Source organism: Nilaparvata lugens, chromosome 2 (genome assembly GCF_014356525.2).
Source record: "Nilaparvata lugens isolate BPH chromosome 2, ASM1435652v1, whole genome shotgun sequence".
NCBI classification, from domain to species: domain Eukaryota; kingdom Metazoa; phylum Arthropoda; class Insecta; order Hemiptera; family Delphacidae; genus Nilaparvata; species Nilaparvata lugens.
In genome coordinates, this window is record NC_052505.1 from 48,067,245 (window position 1) to 48,088,429 (window position 21,185).

At 33.7% G+C, this 21,185-nt stretch overlaps 1 protein-coding gene across 2 annotated transcripts in view; it reads left to right on the plus strand.

The window, feature by feature from the left end:
- LOC111049516 (probable tyrosyl-DNA phosphodiesterase) overlaps positions 1-21,185 on the plus strand; it is a 53,720-nt gene that overhangs the window by 12,885 nt on the left and 19,650 nt on the right. For both annotated transcript variants that reach the window (XM_022335603.2, XM_022335604.2), the window contains exons 2-8: positions 619-751; positions 1,366-1,624; positions 3,049-3,227; positions 3,769-3,871; positions 4,418-4,537; positions 5,807-5,902; positions 11,391-11,561. In XM_022335603.2, coding sequence (XP_022191295.2) covers positions 631-751; positions 1,366-1,624; positions 3,049-3,227; positions 3,769-3,871; positions 4,418-4,537; positions 5,807-5,902; positions 11,391-11,561 — 1,049 coding nt within the window. In that variant the 5' untranslated portion in view covers positions 619-630. The remainder of the gene's footprint in view (positions 1-618; positions 752-1,365; positions 1,625-3,048; positions 3,228-3,768; positions 3,872-4,417; positions 4,538-5,806; positions 5,903-11,390; positions 11,562-21,185) is intronic.

Consider the following 21,185-nt stretch of genomic DNA (forward strand, 5'->3'; position numbering starts at 1 on the left):
GAAAATCAGTTGATTCAAGCACAAAACTACATTTCAAGAATAATTTCGTATTATCTATGCAAATTTAATCCTGAATGTAATATTTATTAAAACCATTGTTCTGGAGTATTTGAAGGAAGAAATATACTGTAATTTACAAACAACGTTAGTAATATCTTACTTGTTGGTTCCCCACTGGGCTAAAAACTATCTACACAAACTTTGAAATAACTGTAATAAGTTTGTTCACAATACTTATAATTAGGTTTAGTCTCTGAATAGCAATTCTCGAACTAGAAAAGACGGTATTTTCTACTATCTGCAATCAACTCACATTCTAATACTATTCAATTTTGAAAAGTTCTTTCCGATGTAAATCAATGTTTTACATTTTCCTCTGTTTTCATGAACACTTGTCTAAGAGGACTCATTTTTGTAGTCTGTTAGTTTTTTCCATTTGAACTTCTAAAAAAATCAGGAATTCCCAACCGGTCGTGAAAGCCAATGAGTAGCCTAGGTTTCTAACAATGTAAGTTAATGTTGGAACTAGATTTGGTATGAATTCATAAAGTAACCAGAATGCAAAGTGTAAAAAGTGATCAATTTCAAGCTTTAATATTAATAATCATTATGTTTCAGATATAAATCAGGATGAGCAGCAGGAGCGATGGACCTAATCCTAAAAAAGCTAAATTACTGGTAGAATGTGAATACAAGGAACTATGTTATCGGCAAAATCCGAGTCACTTCCAAGAGTTCAGTCATTCACACTGTGAGTGATAACTTTCCAATAAATTTTTAAAAGATCTATTAATCACCCTCTTATCACAAAAAGCTTTCAGCCAGGACATTCCCGTGTTATCGGATGGTCACGTTGAAATGTTGGTCCCGACAGAAGTATAACAGTCGTAATTTTGAGCCATTGACGGCTTAAATTATTCATTTAGGCGAGGTGGTACTTTCCCGCAAGGGATTCTCTATCAACAAAATCCATACGAATTTACTTTTACTTAACCAATAAAGGCGATGCGTGCATTGTTTTTATCCGTATAACATGACTCTAAAGTGAATTAATAATAATTCAAATTGTTCACTGAGTATTCTCATTTTCGTAGCTATTTACACAACTGAATGCATCCTTTCTTGATTGTTTCACTCCAAATCATTGTACCCAGTAGTTAAATCAAATACTGCACAATGATAGTGTCAATAGAATATAATTTTTTAATAAATTCCTTGATCTATAGTCTACAAACTGAAAACTCTTTATTCAAGCTTGGAATCATCACTCTATACCTTCAATTACTTATACAGACTATACGTTTTCACCTTTTGACAGAAGCGATTCTAAGTGAAAATACTATCAATTAATTCTATTATTTCCAGTGGAAAAGCTAGTCTCTCAAATGCCCGAGAATGAATTCAAACTTCCTCCGGATTATAACCAGAAAATAAGTAGGAGAATTCTGGAACTACAAGTAGGTTTCATCAAACAGATTAAGAAAACTGGTAACGTGGCTCCCAGCAAACCAAGTAATAGCAACTCTTCGGATAGTAAAAAAGAAAATGACGCAAGAAAACAGCAGAACAGTAGTGTTAAATCACAGGCATCTGCATCATCTCCATCGCCATCGACATCAAATATGTGAGTTACTCTTTGCAACTAATATATTTTTTTCTCTTGAGATAGGTAACTTTTTTGTATTGCTTTCTAATACACTAATCAATCCCCAAGTTATCTATATTTGGTTTTTATCATAGATTATAATGTTCACTAAAGTGTTCGGTGTAATAATAATTTGTAAAAAATCATATCATAAATTAGTTGCTGAATGGTTATTTCACTTTTTCACGTCTTTGTAAATAAACTAGTTGAAAAATCTGGTGTGGTACACTCACACAACTTTCCTTGCTCATTCATCTATAAGCCTCATTCTTAAACGAGGATAATTTAGGGGAATAACATTATGCCGATTGGCGGCTAAATAATTAAAACTACGATTATACTATTGTTATTGTGTTCAGAGTACATTTTCCTTTGTTTGAATTATGAAATTTGAGGATTTTTTAAAAGTTGTCAAAACAGCTGTTCTACAAATAAAATATCGACATGATTGTGTTCTTTTGAATAAACTGCTCTACCTACCTACCCCACGCACGAGAAGTAGGCTAAGTTTCTCAAGGATGGGGTGGACCCCCTGTTATTTTCTCAGGGACGAGACTCATGCCAGTTAATAGAGCTGATATATAACTATTTATTTATAATAGTAATTATAAACTATTGATAGTAACTAAACTATTAATATTAATAGTAATAGTAACTATTTATTTATACATACTGGTATGTATTTGAAAAAAATCGGTCAAGTCATTTTTGAGAAAATCGTGATAGAAATCAATACTTACCTTACCTATGGTAAAGTAAAAAGAATAAAAATAAGTTACTGTTCAGTTATAATTTCACACCAATTATTCAATAGTGAATTCTGATTGATGAATGAATTTCATACCTCTCATTCAGTTGGTATTCAGTAGATTGGTTTTTAGACTTGCTCAACTCACATTTACGCGACTCAAGTCGCGAAAAGAGACTGCGACTCTAGTCTCTTGTTGATGCAGCATGTGTTTTCAAATGGTGTTACTCAGACCAGTCGATTCTAGTCTCCGCGATCTCGCGACTGTGAGACTGAGTCGAGTGTTGACTCGACATGTTGGTCGAGCCTCGACTTGAGTTGCCTAGTACCGTGCATTTTTAATGAAAGTGGGGTTATGTTTGATGAAAGTTATGTTTTATCGTTTTAGATAAGAATTAGATAAGGCAATAAATACATTCATAACAATTTGTTACATGCTAAGTAGTAACTAATTAGATCTCATATTTTTAATAAAGTAAGGTTAGAAAATGGAGTAGCATGGAACTGAAGTAGTTGCAATGAGCAAAAAAGTCGTAATGTCAAGAGACTGGAGTATCCTTGACTGGAGTCGTTCGATTTAAGTCTAGGTAGTGTGAGTTGAGCCTTACTGTATTCAACATTTTTCTATGCAGTGATATTTCTTCTCAATTTTTAGAAATGCACGAGCTTCATCCAATAAGCAGCAAGAAGAAAATTATCGTAGGATCGTATTGGATCGTGTGAACACAAATATTGCTGATAAGTGGAAAAAAGCTGCTCCTTATTATGTGTTTCTATCAGCCATTTCAGATTCTAAGCCCACGCACAAAGACGATCTATCAATCCAGTTTCCAGGTTTGTCAACTAATTGCTATTCTGTATTGTAAGAATTATTTTCTAAAGGATTTCATGCTCGCTGGTTTCAACAAATCAATAGTTTCAATTTCTTTATCTAAGGTTTTTCATTAGATTCTTGAATCATAAACAGCAAAGGTAGTTCACCATTTTGTTGATCTCGCTATTTAAAGTAGATTTAAACGCTATCAAGTATATTGAGTTTGTAGCTTACACGAATAAAACCCGTTTCTGAAGAACTTTCCTCATCTGCTCTTGAACTCAATTTTTTGTGTACGATTAGAAATGTTATACTGTAATTCCTATGAATCTAAATTTGAATGAAGAGTCTAAATTTGCAGCACCTTTCACGAAACATTTTTCCTCCTTCTTGTTTTATTCAATATTCTAAAAATATTTCATGCACAACATAAAATTGATAACACCTTCCTGATTCTTCTTCTCAACATCTTTTCTATTAATTATTCTATGAATTTTTTATGTCTACAATGCTTGTCTTTGTCTAGTTAATTTCAATATATATTTCAATTGTTTCTTACAGAGTTGCTGGATCCCAGACTAGGTGATTTGAAATCTTCTTTACAAATCAACTTTATGGTCGAACTGGGTTGGTTGCTGGCACAATACTGTATCATGGGTCATAGGTCAGTAAATTATTCTTCTGCAAAACACAGTAGAAAAAGCAATGTCTCAGAATCACTGTGGATTAGTTAGTTGAAATACTTTGTTTGACAATAAATTTATTGTTTGGAACAAACATGAAACTGTTAGGTAATTTCAAAAACTCTCAGGATTCTTGAATATGCAGAATGGTGACATCTGCATGTGAACTGTATAGGTAAACATATGTTAGGGTTGGGTGATAACATAAGTGGTGGTGACATAACAGTGCGCATAGGACCTCCTCCTCGATATGTTCAAATAATCATGTATTCGTAGGTTACCTTTTTTAGTTTCACTTGAATCCATAGTAGATGAAAATTCAACAATTTTTTGCTCAAAGACTATTAGGTAACCTACTTAGAATAATTTCTGTCAGATCTAAAATCTCTAATAAGAATGTGAAGTAATGTTGGTAATAAAGCATCAATCAGTCTTTCCAATATAATAATGCTTCCTTATCATTGTATTCAATTTTGAATGAGTTTTGTAAATACTATTATGGTAATTGATCTCTCTTCTTTCAACAGAGGAAAACCATTAACATTGGTGTATGAAGAAGGAGATGAGTATATAAAAAATGGTATGTGCCCACCGTTTGTTAATTGCGTCAAGGTGTCATGTCCGTCACCTTTTGGGAAGCATCACACGTGAGTTTACTAATTACTTCTTAGTATAGATTTATCTATAGATACTTTCAAGGATGCAAATGAATAATTATAATAAATTGAGTGCTTTACTGTTTCAATCCTCAATTCATCAGTTTCAATCAGAACTCTGGAATGAAATAGTAATGGCTAAACCTGTCTTTCGATACCCAATCATCGTATGATTATGTATTTTTAATATGAAATATCGGGGCCCCGAGCTTCGCTAGTTATTTATTTATTGATAAACAGAACTAAATTCTTTAAAATGATTGGGGAAGGATTAACAGGCACAGCCCAAAACTGTTTCTTCCCCGAATTTTGATTAATACACTATAAATATTCCAAAAAGTAGGTTATGTGTTTTATACATTTGAGTTCAGGTCAAATTTTCAGTCCAAATATATGAAAACATAAAAGTTCTAATTTAGATCCTTTATATACCAAATTGAATAACACTCACTAATCACTTAGAACTGTAAAATAATGAATAACTTTGAATATTATGATATATACTATCTCATGTCAACAAATCAGATTATTCTGATCGAGTCAATTGAAATTTCTAAATTTCTCGCGAGATACGGTAAGCTAATTGATTACACAGCTGATCTCCCACACAGGCACAAGCATCTTCTGTTATCGACAGACGACGAAATTATCATCTGTTTTTCCAAGGATGAATTATCCTTTTCATGACCTTCAGCAAGTTTTCTCACGGATGAGACCTAGTGCAATCGAATTTTTATATCATAAACCTACTATATTCCAAATTTCGTGAAAATCGTTAGAGCCGTTTTTGAGATCCGTTGAACATAAATAACCAGATGTAAAAATATAAACAGATATACAGAAATTGCTCGCTTAATATAACAGGATAAATAAATTGAATTCGTATATCTTTTTGTTGGCGAGAAGTCCCTCACGGGTAGGTCTCACCTCACCTGAATATATCATTAAAACCGTCAATGGGCCTTACGACTGTCATACTTCAGCCGGGACTGACAGTTTAACATGCCTATTCGATACATAACACGGGAATGACCTGGCTAAAAAAAGCTTTTGTTCATATTTTGGTTTGAACCCGTGACCTCTAGGCTGCTAAGCAAGCACTATATCCACTAGACCACGCACAGATCACTCTGTGATATTACAATATCAATTTATATTATTACAATATACGACTCCATAATGTATTGTACTCAGAATTTTTGAGAAACCCTTTTTAAATTCAAATTTTTTCAACCATCACCAACTTGCGATTTTTTTTAGGAAAATGATGATAATGTGCTACTGTGATGAAAGTCTTCGTGTTATAGTCAGTACTGGAAACTTGGTGGAATCCGATTGGGATAATAGAGTTCAAGGGTAAGTGACATAGGCCTAGTGCTCAACTATTAACTATATTTATTATAGTTTGTTCTAGGCGCATTTGTCATTCTCATGTATTTTGACCCATCACTACGTTTTCCATCTATTGTATTTTACTGATGTGAAACTGATTTGTTTGATTTCCTTGTAACTGACATCCAATTTCAACTGTTCTCGATCTGTCTTCATGTCATAAATAGTGTATTATCCTTCTTTATTCCATGTGTTAGACAGTTAATTCGTCAGTCTATTGCCTGGTTTCACCGAGCACAGTCAAAACATTTGAACAAGGTCAAGCTGGGTACCATTTAAAAATGTGACCTGGAATTATATTGTAACTATTCCAATAGAAATTATATGTTTCAGTGTACTCGTTATAAATCGTACCTGATTTAGCCATGTCAAGTATATTGAGTTTGTAGCTTACACGAATAAAACCCGTTTCTGAAGAACTTTCCTCATCTGCTCTTGAACTCAATTTTTTGTGTACGATTAGAAATGTTATACTGTAATTCCTATGAATCTAAATTTGAATGAAGAGTCTAAATTTGCAGCACCTTTCACGAAACATTTTTCCTCCTTCTTGTTTTATTCAATATTCTAAAAATATTTCATGCACAACATAAAATTGATAACACCTTCCTGATTCTTCTTCTCAACATCTTTTCTATTAATTATTCTATGAATTTTTTATGTCTACAATGCTTGTCTTTGTCTAGTTAATTTCAATATATATTTCAATTGTTTCTTACAGAGTTGCTGGATCCCAGACTAGGTGATTTGAAATCTTCTTTACAAATCAACTTTATGGTCGAACTGGGTTGGTTGCTGGCACAATACTGTATCATGGGTCATAGGTCAGTAAATTATTCTTCTGCAAAACACAGTAGAAAAAGCAATGTCTCAGAATCACTGTGGATTAGTTAGTTGAAATACTTTGTTTGACAATAAATTTATTGTTTGGAACAAACATGAAACTGTTAGATAATTTCAAAAACTCTCAGGATTCTTGAATATGCAGAATGGTGACATCTGCATGTGAACTGTATAGGTAAACATATGTTAGGGTTGGGTGATAACATAAGTGGTGGTGACATAACAGTGCGCATAGGACCTCCTCCTCGATATGTTCAAATAATCATGTATTCGTAGGTTACCTTTTTTAGTTTCACTTGAATCCATAGTAGATGAAAATTCAACAATTTTTTGCTCAAAGACTATTAGGTAACCTACTTAGAATAATTTCAGAATAATTTTGTCAGATCTGAAATCTCTAATAAGAATGTGAAGTAATGTTGGTAATAAAGCATCAATCAGTCTTTCCAATATAATAATGCTTCCTTATCATTGTATTCAATTTTGAATGAGTTTTGTAAATACTATTATGGTAATTGATCTCTCTTCTTTCAACAGAGGAAAACCATTAACATTGGTGTATGAAGAAGGAGATGAGTATATAAAAAATGGTATGTGCCCACCGTTTGTTAATTGCGTCAAGGTGTCATGTCCGTCACCTTTTGGGAAGCATCACACGTGAGTTTACTAATTACTTCTTAGTATAGATTTATCTATAGATACTTTCAAGGATGCAAATGAATAATTATAATAAATTGAGTGCTTTACTGTTTCAATCCTCAATTCATCAGTTTCAATCAGAACTCTGGAATGAAATAGTAATGGCTAAACCTGTCTTTCTCGATACCCAATCATCGTATGATTATGTATTTTTAATATGAAATATCGGGGCCCCGAGCTTCGCTAGTTATTTATTTATTGATAAACAGAACTAAATTCTTTAAAATGATTGGGGAAGGATTAACAGGCACAGCCCAAAACTGTTTCTTCCCCGAATTTTGATTAATACACTATAAATATTCCAAAAAGTAGGTTATGTGTTTTATACATTTGAGTTCAGGTCAAATTTTCAGTCCAAATATATGAAAACATAAAAGTTCTAATTTAGATCCTTTATATACCAAATTGAATAACACTCACTAATCACTTAGAACTGTAAAATAATGAATAACTTTGAATATTATGATATATACTATCTCATGTCAACAAATCAGATTATTCTGATCGAGTCAATTGAAATTTCTAAATTTCTCGCGAGATACGGTAAGCTAATTGATTACACAGCTGATCTCCCACACAGGCACAAGCATCTTCTGTTATCGACAGACGACGAAATTATCATCTGTTTTTCCAAGGATGAATTATCCTTTTCATGACCTTCAGCAAGTTTTCTCACGGATGAGACCTAGTGCAATCGAATTTTTATATCATAAACCTACTATATTCCAAATTTCGTGAAAATCGTTAGAGCCGTTTTGAGATCCGTTGAACATAAATAACCAGATGTAAAAATATAAACAGATATACAGAAATTGCTCGCTTAATATAACAGGATAAATAAATTGAATTCGTATATCTTTTTGTTGGCCAGAAGTCCCTCACGGGTAGGTCTCACCTCACCTGAATATATCATTAAAACCGTCAATGGGCCTTACGACTGTCATACTTCAGCCGGGACTGACAGTTTAACATGCCTATTCGATACATAACACGGGAATGACCTGGCTAAAAAAAGCTTTTGTTCATATTTTGGTTTGAACCCGTGACCTCTAGGCTGCTAAGCAAGCACTATATCCACTAGACCACGCACAGATCACTCTGTGATATTACAATATCAATTTATATTATTACAATATACGACTCCATAATGTATTGTACTCAGAATTTTTGAGAAACCCTTTTTAAATTCAATTTTTTTCAACCATCACCAACTTGCGATTTTTTTTAGGAAAATGATGATAATGTGCTACTGTGATGAAAGTCTTCGTGTTATAGTCAGTACTGGAAACTTGGTGGAATCCGATTGGGATAATAGAGTTCAAGGGTAAGTGACATAGGCCTAGTGCTCAACTATTAACTTTATTTATTATAGTTTGTTCTAGGCGCATTTGTCATTCTCATGTATTTTGACCCATCACTACGTTTTCCATCTATTGTATTTTACTGATGTGAAACTGATTTGTTTGATTTCCTTGTAACTGACATCCAATTTCAACTGTTCTCGATCTGTCTTCATGTCATAAATAGTGTATTATCCTTCTTTATTCCATGTGTTAGACAGTTAATTCGTCAGTCTATTGCCTGGTTTCACCGAGCACAGTCAAAACATTTGAACAAGGTCAAGCTGGGTACCATTTAAAAATGTGACCTGGAATTATATTGTAACTATTCCAATAGAAATTATATGTTTCAGTGTACTCGTTATAAATCGTACCTGATTTAGCCATGTCAAATGTCTTGACCGAGCTTGAACAAACCAAACATATTCTATACTTTGTCTTAGCTTTCAACCAATAGGCCTAACAGGATTCCCCAATATAATGTGTCAATGTAGCACCCTACTAGTAGTTCTGTGAACCTGAGACCTCGCGCTCAGTGAGTTACATTGACCTGTTGTTATGTTTTCTCAAAAATTAATAAATAATTTATCAATTAAAAATGTCTAGAAAAAATTCTAAATAAACATAGAGCTTTCTGTCCTATATCGTACCGTGACGTGTCGTCCCGGAATGTGAGTGTGAGAGCTGTTATCAGGTCTGGCTGCAACTGTTTACAACGTTGATGGAAAGATACAATTTTCAAGATGTTCGATGTTTTTGAACGGGTAGTATTATAGTCAACTGTCTACTAACGTTAATGGAAAGATATATTCTCAAGATGTTCGATGTTTTTGAACGGGTAGTATTATAGTCCACTAGACAGCTGATTTATGATGAATAATTCTATAGTCTGATTTTTACGGTAATATTGGCGTATGAAGGAGGCTCTTTTTTCCTTTTATATTATCCTTGAATTGCAAAATTTCCAAAAACCTTGTATATACGTCGACGCGCAATTTAAAAAGGAACATAACTGGCAAATTTCATGAAAATCTATTACCGCGTTTCGCCGTAAATGCGCAACATAAAACATATAAACATTTAAACATTAAGAGAAATGTCAAACCGGCGACTTGAATCTTAGACCTCACTTCGCTCGGTCAATTAGATTATCCTATTCTTAAAGCAGAAATAATAATTTTAAAAAGCATCATTTTAAATTTTCTGTTGTTGACAATAATTATGCTTTAAAAATTATTTCCAAATGTTGGACAAATATTGATACTAATTATGTTACTAAAAGGCACCGCAACCACGGAAAAATACATGTAAAGTAGTTAACTGGACTTGTTAGTCATATGTTTAAGAGAGCCGTCTGTAACTCATAACTTGTCATCACTAGAATTCGTTTGTAGCCTTGGTTGGTAACTAGAATCTCTATGAAACAGACCCTATGTTTCTGACTTTATTTCTACACCAATTAATTTTAATTTTCTACCTGTTCTCAAGTCAATTACGTTTTCCACCACCCGTCATACCGTATCTAAAATCTACAATCACTTGGCCCATCTTTTAGCGTGATATTCAATCATTCAGATCTGATTGAGGATTACTAGAATCTCTACTCCCTAGAGAATCTCCTAGAATTTGCTTTAAAATCCCCTAGAGATTCTCCTAGAATCCTCTAGTCTACTAGAATTTGCTACTCCCGTTGGACAGGAGACCGCTTGAGGTCAGCTCCACTAACAATTAGTTATAGGTTTTAAATCACTTATAGTTCTGAACTCATGATATCTTACTCATTTCATTATGTAGTAACATCTCTATTTTATCATTTAGATGTTACAAAGTTTTATATTTTAAGCCAAATTGAATTCATTCTCTAGATTGTTCAATACGGTTCTATTTTTTTTAATATTCGTTCAGTAGTCAGCAGTATTGTCAGTTATTATAAATTAATGTATGACCCAGCACTTGAAAAAATGAATGAAATCATTATCCAGTTCATTGCCCTATCAAGAGTCTAGTTGGCATCACCAGCCACATAAAAATACAAGAAACGAACCAGTATGTCCAAAAAAGATATCCATTAGGCCTACTTTTGAAATAATTCAAATCCTGGCAGTAATTAGAAGTGTTTGGCATTAATTTTTCATTTATTAGAACTAGGAGTTGAATTTTGTATAAGAACATTAGAACTGTTTATGTTACTGAGCATTTTTTCAAAACAGAGAATAAATAGTCAATAATTATTATTGAAAGAAAATCCCAATTGCTGCAAATCACCCCGATGACTTCTGCTACTGCAAATATTGACAACAGTGTTAACAGCTAGATGGAAATTCGATTAGCGCAAATAAAAAATATTTGTCAGCCCGGAAATTAATTTTTGTATAGTAGCGCTCATCGAATTTCCATCTAGCTGTTAAACCTGTTGTCAATATTTGTAGTAGCAGAAGTTTCGGGGTGACTTACATAATTTGATTGAGATTTTCGTTTAATAATTATTCATTAATTAGCATTTGAACAAATGCAATTTCTAATATATTTCCATCTGTTGAATAATAATCAATTCAATTTTGGGTTAACAGGATGTGGATTAGTCCGAGGTGTCCCCGGTTGCCGGAGAACGCTGACACCGGGGCAGGTGATTCGCCCACTGCATTCAAGAAGGATCTGCTCGACTATCTCAGCAGGTATCAGAAGCCCGAGCTACAAGTTTGGATCGACCAAGTCAGATCTACTGATTTCTCCAGTGTCAAGTGAGTTGACATTATCAATAATTCTCTAATAATCTTCAACGTTGAAGTAATTTTGTAAATAATTATTTATCTATTGATACATTTATACTTACAATATCATTCTCAACTATGAATGATTGGGAAAGGAACAACAGGCTTAAAGCCCAAAACTATTCCTTTCCCAAATTTAGATAGAAATTGTACAAAAATATGTTATGTTGTCCAATTTTGAGTCCAAAATATTTATAAACTAGGAATTTACAATCTCGAAAAGTTCAAAACCAAATTAAATAAGAATACTTCACTAAATCATTACTGATAACTGAAAAATACTGTATTAATAATTGGAAATTTTAAAACTTGAAAAGAAACTCAAACTTACTTATTCAATTTAAGTAAATTCAAATATTCACTTATTCCAGTTAAATGGAATTATTAAATTGTTATAGATTGAAACAATATTTTTTCAATTCAAAGTATTGTTCTATCCCAAACTGAATACTTTTATGAAAAAAACTATTGAGTATAAATAAAATCTGTACAAGGAGTGGCCGTAGTCGAGTGGATCAGATGCTGGCTTCATGATTCAGAGGCCCGGGTTCAAATCCCGGCCCGGGCAAGATATTTATCTCGGGCCACTCCCGTGTTTCGGATGGACACGTTAAGCCGTCGGTCCCGGCTGCCTAAAAAGCAGTCGTTAGGTCATGTCTGAAATTCCAGGAAAATCCAAGAAATGCATGAGAAAAGACAAGAGAAAGAGAATTTTTTTTAAAGGGAAGGTGGAAAAAAATGAAATAGTATATATATATATATATATATATATATAATATATATATATATATATATATATATATATATGAATAGTCAAAGATGACATCCAAGGAGCGGAGCTGTACATTGGTCAGACGAAAATTGATAGGGTCACACAATACACCTACCTTGGAACTATGATTAATGAGTCATGGGATAATTCTCAGGAGATCCGGTGTCGGATTGCAAAAGCCAAAGTGCTTTCATAACAATGGGGTCTGTTTTCAAGAGCCATGACCTCACCTTGCATATGAAGATTCGATTACTGAAGTGCTATGTGTATTCAGTACTGTTGTATGGTGTTGAATCATGGACTCTAAAGCAAAGCACAGTAGCAAAGCTCCAAGCATTTGAGTTATGGCTGTATAGGAGAATCCTGAGGATACCATGGACTGATAGAATTACCAATCAGGAGGTGTTGAGGAGGATGAATATGGCCCCAGAACTGGTTAACATCATAAAATTCAGGAAGTTGCAATACTTGGGCCACATAATGCGCAATAGGGGCAGATATGAGCTATTGCAGACCATACTGCAGGGCAAAATAGAAGGCAGGAGAGCCCCAGGTCGAAGAAGAATATCCTGGCTGGCCAACCTGAGAGCCTGGTTTGGAAAAACCTCCATTCAATTGTTCCGGAGCGCAACTAACAAAGTCATCATAGCCAATATGATCGCCAACGTTCGAAACGGACAGGCACCTTAAGAAGAAGAAGAAGAAATGAAAGTTTCAAACTAATGTTTAGGTTACGGATGGTTGATCACTGTGCATAACGGGATTGGAGCAATCGTTCGGCCATCTCCCAGCCAATACGGTATAGCCACCTATCCACCCTCTTCCTGTACACCAGCAAACTGAGTGTCTCCGCCTCCTTAATCTCCTCTGGGATATTCCTATATAAGACATGAGCCAGATATGAGGGATTTGTTAGTTCTGAGCCATGTGCCAGCTGTGGAATTTCAAAGTTATAATTTGATCTGAAACGCGTGGGATAGTTGTAGTTGATAATTTCTCCTAGGATTTCTGTTTTGTATTTTTTATATGAATTAATAAAGATTTAATGAAAAGCTGTCTTATATTTAATACTGGAAACTCTATGAATAAAAGGATTGTTGGGTATCTATTGTCTTTTTTCAAAATTGTTTTAATTATTGACCTTTGAGTAACTGCTAAAGGTTCCATAACAGTGGAGGAAGCCCCTCCCCAAGCAAGAATTCCATATTGCACGATGGATTGAACGTAGGCAAAGTATACTGTTTTGCATTGCTCTATGCTCAACACATGGCTCAGCTCTGAGAAAGCATAAAGCAATTTTGTGAGCCTTCTCTTAACACACTGAACATGTTGCACCCAACTCATCTTGCCATCCAGAACCACTCCCAGGTAAGTATACTGATCAACTCTTTCAATCCTGCCACAGTCACATCACTAGACATTGGAGTATCACAGGAATGCATTTTCAGAACTAAATGGCCTGGGTCTGTTTGATTACGTAAAACAATGGGCATAAACTTGGTTTTTGTCACATTAACCGTAAGGCAGTTATGGTCAAACCATCTTTTAATTTTTGCCAAGTCGATTGAAGCAGTTTCATAGGCCTCCTCCCAAGTGCTTCCGGTAGGCACTATCGCTGTGTCATCGGCAAATAGGAACAACTCGCCACCCACATCCAGTTTTGATAGATTGTTGATGTAGATCAGGAAGAGCAAAGGACCAAGAGTACTTCCCTGAACTACACCATAATCAACATACTCTTTGTCACTTTCTACATAATTTATAGAAACATACTGCAGTCTATTATTGAGGTAACTTTTAAACCATTTCAATGTATTATTTTTTATTCCTAATAGTTCAAGCTTATTTATCAGGATTGCCCTATGAACGGTATCAAAAGCTTTTCCAGGTCTAGAAACGTTATCAGTACTTTTTTCTTGATCTTGATACTATTTGAAATGAGCCTGGTTAAATTGAAAAGTGTATCAGATGTGTTTTTAGACTTTTGAAACCCATACTGGCTGGCAGAGATCAAATTATTTTCATTTAAATATTTTGAAAGCTGTAATTTCACACATTTCTCAATTATTTTGGACAGGGTAGCTAACAACGAAATTGGTCTGTAATTAGAGAATGTGCCTTTTGGACCTGTTTTGTGAATGGGAATCACCCTTGCCGTTTTCAAAGCACAAGGGAAGAGGCCTGCGCTAATGCTTAGGTTTACAATGTGACAAATAGGAATTACAAGTGAGTCAATGTTATGTTGAATTACTCTAGTGGGAATACCATCGCATCCAGGAGCCGATCGACCTTTCAAGCTCATGATGACCTTGGTCAGCTCCTGTCGGGAGACCGGTTGCAGCTCAAAAACGGTATTCACAACAGTTGACATGTTTTGATGCGAAAAAACACAACCCTACTCTCTCTTATTACATAGATCTGGACCAGTTGATTGAAAAACAGGGTTCTCATCTATCCCTCAATGTTTTTTCTCCTATGTTTATCCGGTAGTAGTATCTCATATTATCCTCAATGTAAATAAAAACGCTAAAGGGGTGGATGGTATTCAGATTCTTTTCTACAAAAAGCTACTTCCCATTCTGCTTCCGACAATCACCCACATCTTCAACTTTTCTCTGCAATTGAGTGTTTTTCCTGACTTATGTAAGTTTTCATTGATTAAACCTATTCCTAAAACGAAAAACGCATCAGCTCTCAATGATTTCCGCCCAATCAATATTCTCTGTTCAATATCCAAAGAAAATGAGGAGATAGTTCATAGGCAGGTGGTTGAATATCTGTCTCTTTCAATTTCTTCGCCAAGTTTCAATCTGGATTCAGACCACATCATAGTACAAGTACTGCTTAAGATAACTGATGACATTTGGGCTGTACTGGACAAGAAGTTGACTGCTAGTGCTCTTTTGGTACAGTATGTAAATCATCTTATACTGTTGGAAAAGTTGAACTCTGTCTCTCTATATTGGTATGGCTCAAATCTTACCTGGTGGGTCAATCTCAGGCTGTGGTGGGGACAGCTGGTGACATCTCCTCTTGGCGTATTAATAATAATAATAATATTTTATTTTCAACAAAAGTATAACAAAGACAATGTAATACAGTTGAAAAACGTCACAGATAAATAACAGAATAACATAAAATGTCAATCTTAAAATAAAACTCTAATAACATTTAACAATTCATTAAATTGATTCACAATTAATTTAACAATTCATGACAATACATGTCAACTTGTGGATTGCATACCGTAAAAACAAGAATGATTTAGATCTCCAAATTTTGCACATAGATTCTAAAAATATCAATCACGTGCACCTGGAAGTCCAAATTTCAATTTTCCTTCTAGATTTTTAAGAATTAATGTTCAAATTTCATTCATGGGACATGACAATTTATACAGCATAGCTAACATATTGTAAAAAGTGTTTGTTTATAAGTGAGGAAGTTATAACGTTAGTACAAGACATGATATTTTGGACGCAGCCGTGGTCTAGCGGTAGAGTACTCGGCTTCGGCGCGAGTATTCTCGGATCGAATCCCGAATCTTCCACTATTTTTTTTTGTTCTTATTTTTTCACTCCAAGCGTATAATAATTTTATAAATGATTTTTCGAAGGAAGTTGTTTTCGTTACTTTTGAACTTCAATTTCATCGAATAATATTCTACAGGGTGGGTGAAAAGTCCGAGAACGGCTTAATATCTCATACACAAAGGTGATTTGATGGTGGGTGTAATGTTTCAAGGCAAATCTCAGAGCGGGACTATAAATTAATAAATTTGAAGGTGGGAAACACTACCATAGAAATCTCCCTCGAAGTAGCGAGAAAAAATAAGAGGACCACCCACTATTGGGGGCTGTGGGACCCTGAAATAAAATTGTTATGACAAAGGGAAATATAGTATAAAGTAAGCTTAGCTAAAATACTTGGAATTGGATCGATCAAAATAAAAGGCATGAATTGTTAACAGATATAAATTAATAATAAAAATAGGTTGTAACAATATTTGAAAATTACTCAAAAAGGTTGTAGTGACTTTGGCTATATCTGAAAAAAGATTTCTATAGATTCAATTAGAATTAGAAAGCATAATAATTCAAATACAATTTTGAAAATATACGATTTGAGCAGTAAGCTACTAGATAGTAATAAAAAATACAATGTTTGATGAATTGACATTTAATTGGAAAAAATGGAATAATCCAAAATTATGAGTAACAAGCTTGCTGAATAATTCAAAAAATATGGTATCTTGATTTAAAAGAAAACTAAATCAGAAAGAATATAAAAGTCATACTTGATATTTAAATGTGATGCATAATTTGACAAAAGTGGAAATTAGTTTATAAAAAATACAAGCGCCAGGCCTGATGTTTGAATGATATGAGTAGTAAGTATTATTAAAGAATAATCAACATAGTATAGGCTACAATGCTTATGCCCCTACACACTTCCAGACCAGACCTCAGACCAACACCGTTTGACAAACAGCAATCCGTTTGGGACGGCTCTACACACTCCAAGACCAGACCTCAGATCAGACAAGCATAAAGTAGAATACCTTATGAGTTCACTATTCTTTAGAGTTCACTATTTCTTAGAGTTCAATATTCCTTAGAGTTCACTATTCAAAATGGCTAGAACATTTATATGAAATCTATACGTTGAACTCTTTCCACGGTCGGTCTTTGTTTAGAGTGGGTTTCGAACTCCCTCACTCTATACGGTATTTTGCCCGGCGCCAATCAATTACTATGAATTGATAAAATAATTATTACTTTACTGTAACTTCACTCACTGAACTAATAATAGTATAGAAGAAAAAGATAAAAAGAGATAGATCAGGGTCGTGTGTAAGGGAATGTACGAAGTGAAAGGCAAAACAAAGGTTAATTATGAATTTATTATTGAACTTTAATTTTATATGAATTTAAAAAATTGATTTAAGTATAGTAATGATTCAAAATATACAAGATTATTGAGTTTTTGAAAGTGCTACAGTTCAAGTTTAATCTTATACAACAAAATTTAACAAACAGTTCTTATTACTTTTATCAGGTTACTTGAAAAATAAGTTATTAAATCAAAATATTGAACAACTCTAGTTAAAATATGATTATAGTCAAAAATAAGAGAATTGATAAATTTTAAAGAATGAATATGATTAGGGGAGCCTTGCTTTAAAAAACTATTATTTGTGCTTAGAAGTGAATTTCAACTGTAAGCTTCAAGAAATTAATTAAGATTGTGTCTTTAGATATGAATTTAAAAATAAGTAATAATTAAGTTTGCTCTTTACTATAATGCTATAAAATTTGATATACTTATTTGGGCTTTTTAGGGTGGGGTGGTGTGGATTTGAAATGAGGAAAATTGAAAATTCTAAATACAATCTTTACCTGGCTCAGTCAATTCCCTATAGGATAATTGAAGTCTGAAACCAAAAACTCACTCCTACACTGTCCAAAATCCAAGAGACTAAGAGAGACTCACAGCAACTCACAGCAACTAACTCGCAAGACAGGGTCTGCCTGTTTATATACTAGAACCACGATTTTCCACCCCTCATCACCCTTCGCCCTCTAGCTCCGCCTACCCTCAAACTCATCAGCTAATATTCTGCTTACAAATTGAATTCAAATATCAATTTAAATTTACTATAATGTTATAATGTTATATCATTTTTAACTATGGCTCCCCTTCATTATTAAAACAAATGATATCATATATTTTATCAATATTTAAACTCTAAAGTTTGGATACTGACAATTGAATACATTCTCATCGAATTTGATTAATACAGTGATCAATCTTATAAATCTGATATGGCAAATACTTCAATAATAAATACATGAAATGAACAAAATACAATGTCATACAGTACATCATTACAATTGAGTTGAATAAATCAAATTAATGAGATACCAATTAATTACTACTTAATTAAGCAGGTTTCTTATACTCATTGTCAACATGTTTCAATCAAATATACCTAATTTATTCTATTCACAAATTTGCCCTTAGCCTATGAATTCGGATTCAACTAACTTAATTAGCTTATAATAATTATTAAATTATAATTTATTGTATAACATTATATTTGTTGAATACTTTATACATATAGCCTAATCTACTTCACGCCCTAGTTTTTATAAAAATGTACTCGGTTCATGTTTATGGTTTTATGTGATCACCATTCAAATAATTGATCATCAAATAATTGCTTCAATAATATTCATATGCTGACCACGTGGTAAAATTGTAGCATATGCTAACCACGTGGTTACATTGTAAACTACATATCTATATTTACCTCTCTCCTAACTATATATCTATATTGCTATTCACAATCTTCATTTACCTGCCATCAACTTATGCTATAGATATATACAGTGGGCCATGTGGTTTCTATTGTAAACGTGAAACGTGTCTGTGACTGACGTTAGGAATGCTGTTAGCAAGTTTCTATGAAAGAATGATTTTGTTTCAAACTATTTTGAAAAGAATAATGAGCCCTTTCATCTGGCTAGGTAGGCTATTCAAATGCATTCTCAATAGTTTCGAGAAACGGTTCTTTTTATTATTCTAGCTCTTCGAGCGTTCATATTCTTACAATACAATATGTTCAGAGCATGTGTTACAACAAATAACAGATATCTACAATTCTTCAACTTTAGGAGAGCACGTGGTCGCCATTTGTGGCTCAACGTATAAAATTCTTATCTGACTCACTGACTTACTCATTCACTCACTGATCACGATTTCTGAAAAACTACTGGATAGATTGCAAGAAAGCTTGGAGTATAGCTTTCTCATAGGTCCTAGGTGCCCACTAAGAAATCTTTTGGCGATATTTCTACTCTAAGGATGGTTTTTAAGGGTTTGAAGTTCATCTTTTAGCATGTATATTTTTATTCTTCCAATCTCTTAAATATAATAATTCAAATGTCCATACTATATCTTAGTAGAACTATAATCTAGAGAGAGTACCTTCTCGTAACAGTTGTTACGGTTGAATTTGGCAACTTAATTGATTAACAGTCTAATTCTATCAGGTTGGCCTGAGTTGAGGATGGTTTCTAAACAAGATATGAGTTGTCACTTCATTTGGTAGAAACTAAAGAGCTTAAAATACATTTATTGAGCAAAAACTTGATTATGCACTGCTGCTTCAATGGGAGCCATTCTTGAGGGTATCCGAATCTGAAATCACAATTTCTCTATTTTCATTTTACCGCAATTTAAGTTTCCGATGACCTACTGGAGAACGTCTGCCGTCTGAAGACAGCGCTACACACTTCAAGACCAGACCAAAATAGTGTTCCCGGAGGCACAAACAGTCTGTTGTCTGTGGTTCAAGTCAGCAGACCGGCAGACGGTCTGAAAATCATTAATCGGTCCCAAATCATGTGTAGCGCTGTCTTCAGACGGCAGACGATCTCCAGTAGTTCATCGGAAACTTAAATTGCGGAAAAATGAAAATAGAGAAATTGTGATTTCAGATTCGGATTCAGCGCCCTCAAATTAATAAAATGCTTCGCAAGTACTCAAAAATAATCAAAATTGAGGATTTTTTCGATTGCATATAATAATCATTAAATCACTATAAGGTTAGCAGATTTCTTGTTACACTACAAGTTATAGAAGTAATCAATATTAGCCTATGCCTTTACAATTTATCACGTTTTTCATTAATTTTTTATCATTAACCGGCAGGGCACCCGTGCTTCGCTACGGGAATTGAAAGGTAGATTATATTTGAGAGATATTTATAATCCAAATTCAATCAAATCGTTACAATCGTGTCTCAGATTCACCATGCAATCAAAAATTGCTTGCTGAATAGAACTGGATTAATAAATCAATTATACAGTTTCGTCACTGTCATAGAGCATTGTATCCGGAAAGGCGTTTTCCCTACATGAAAATTGGGACATTATAGGAGCCGAACTACACCTAGCTGTAGGCCTATTCCAAGTTACATTCAAATACATTTCTATAATACTTAGTTACCCAAGAATTTTATTTTAGATGAAAGAAGGATTCTCTTATTGATTCTCGCAACAGGGTAACCACATTTTCCTTCAATTTTTCGCTATTTTTCCTCTTATAACTTTTTAAATATCGATGGGAAAAATCCATGCTGATCATGAAGTTATAGAGCATCAAATTCTCTTCAATTAGGCTAGTGAGAAGGTAAACATATCAAAAGTCCCCACCCCTTCCCCCTGTGCTAAGGTGGTGGGGGTGGTTCAAAGGTACCATTTTTTTGTTTCTCGCATATAACTCGAAAATTATGCACTTTACAGACATGACTGTTCTATAAGAAATTGAAGCTTACATAATTTTCAAACAACTTTTTTCATATCTCTTTCACTTTTCGAGATATCCGCTCTAAAAGATGTGGCAAAAAAATTGTTTTTAAAACATTCTTTCCAAATTCCTCTATCAATTGGTCTATTTTTGCATAACTGAAAATCTCACACTCAACACTGAAGCTTCTGAAACAGTAGTGGGGATGTGCGTAAACTTGTAAAATTATACATCAAATTGAAGATAATTTGATGCTCTATAACCTCATGATCAGCATGGATTTTCCCCATCGATATTTAAAAAGTTATAAGAGGAAAAATTGAAGGAAAATGTGTTTTTTTCAAAAATGCCACATCTTTTAGAGCGGATATCTCGAAAAGTGAAAGAGATATGAAAAAAGTTGTTTGATCAATATTGTAGAAAATTATGTAAGCTTCAATTTCTTATAGAATAGTCATGTCTGTAAAGTGCATAATTTTCGAGTTATATGCGAGAAACCAAAAAATGGT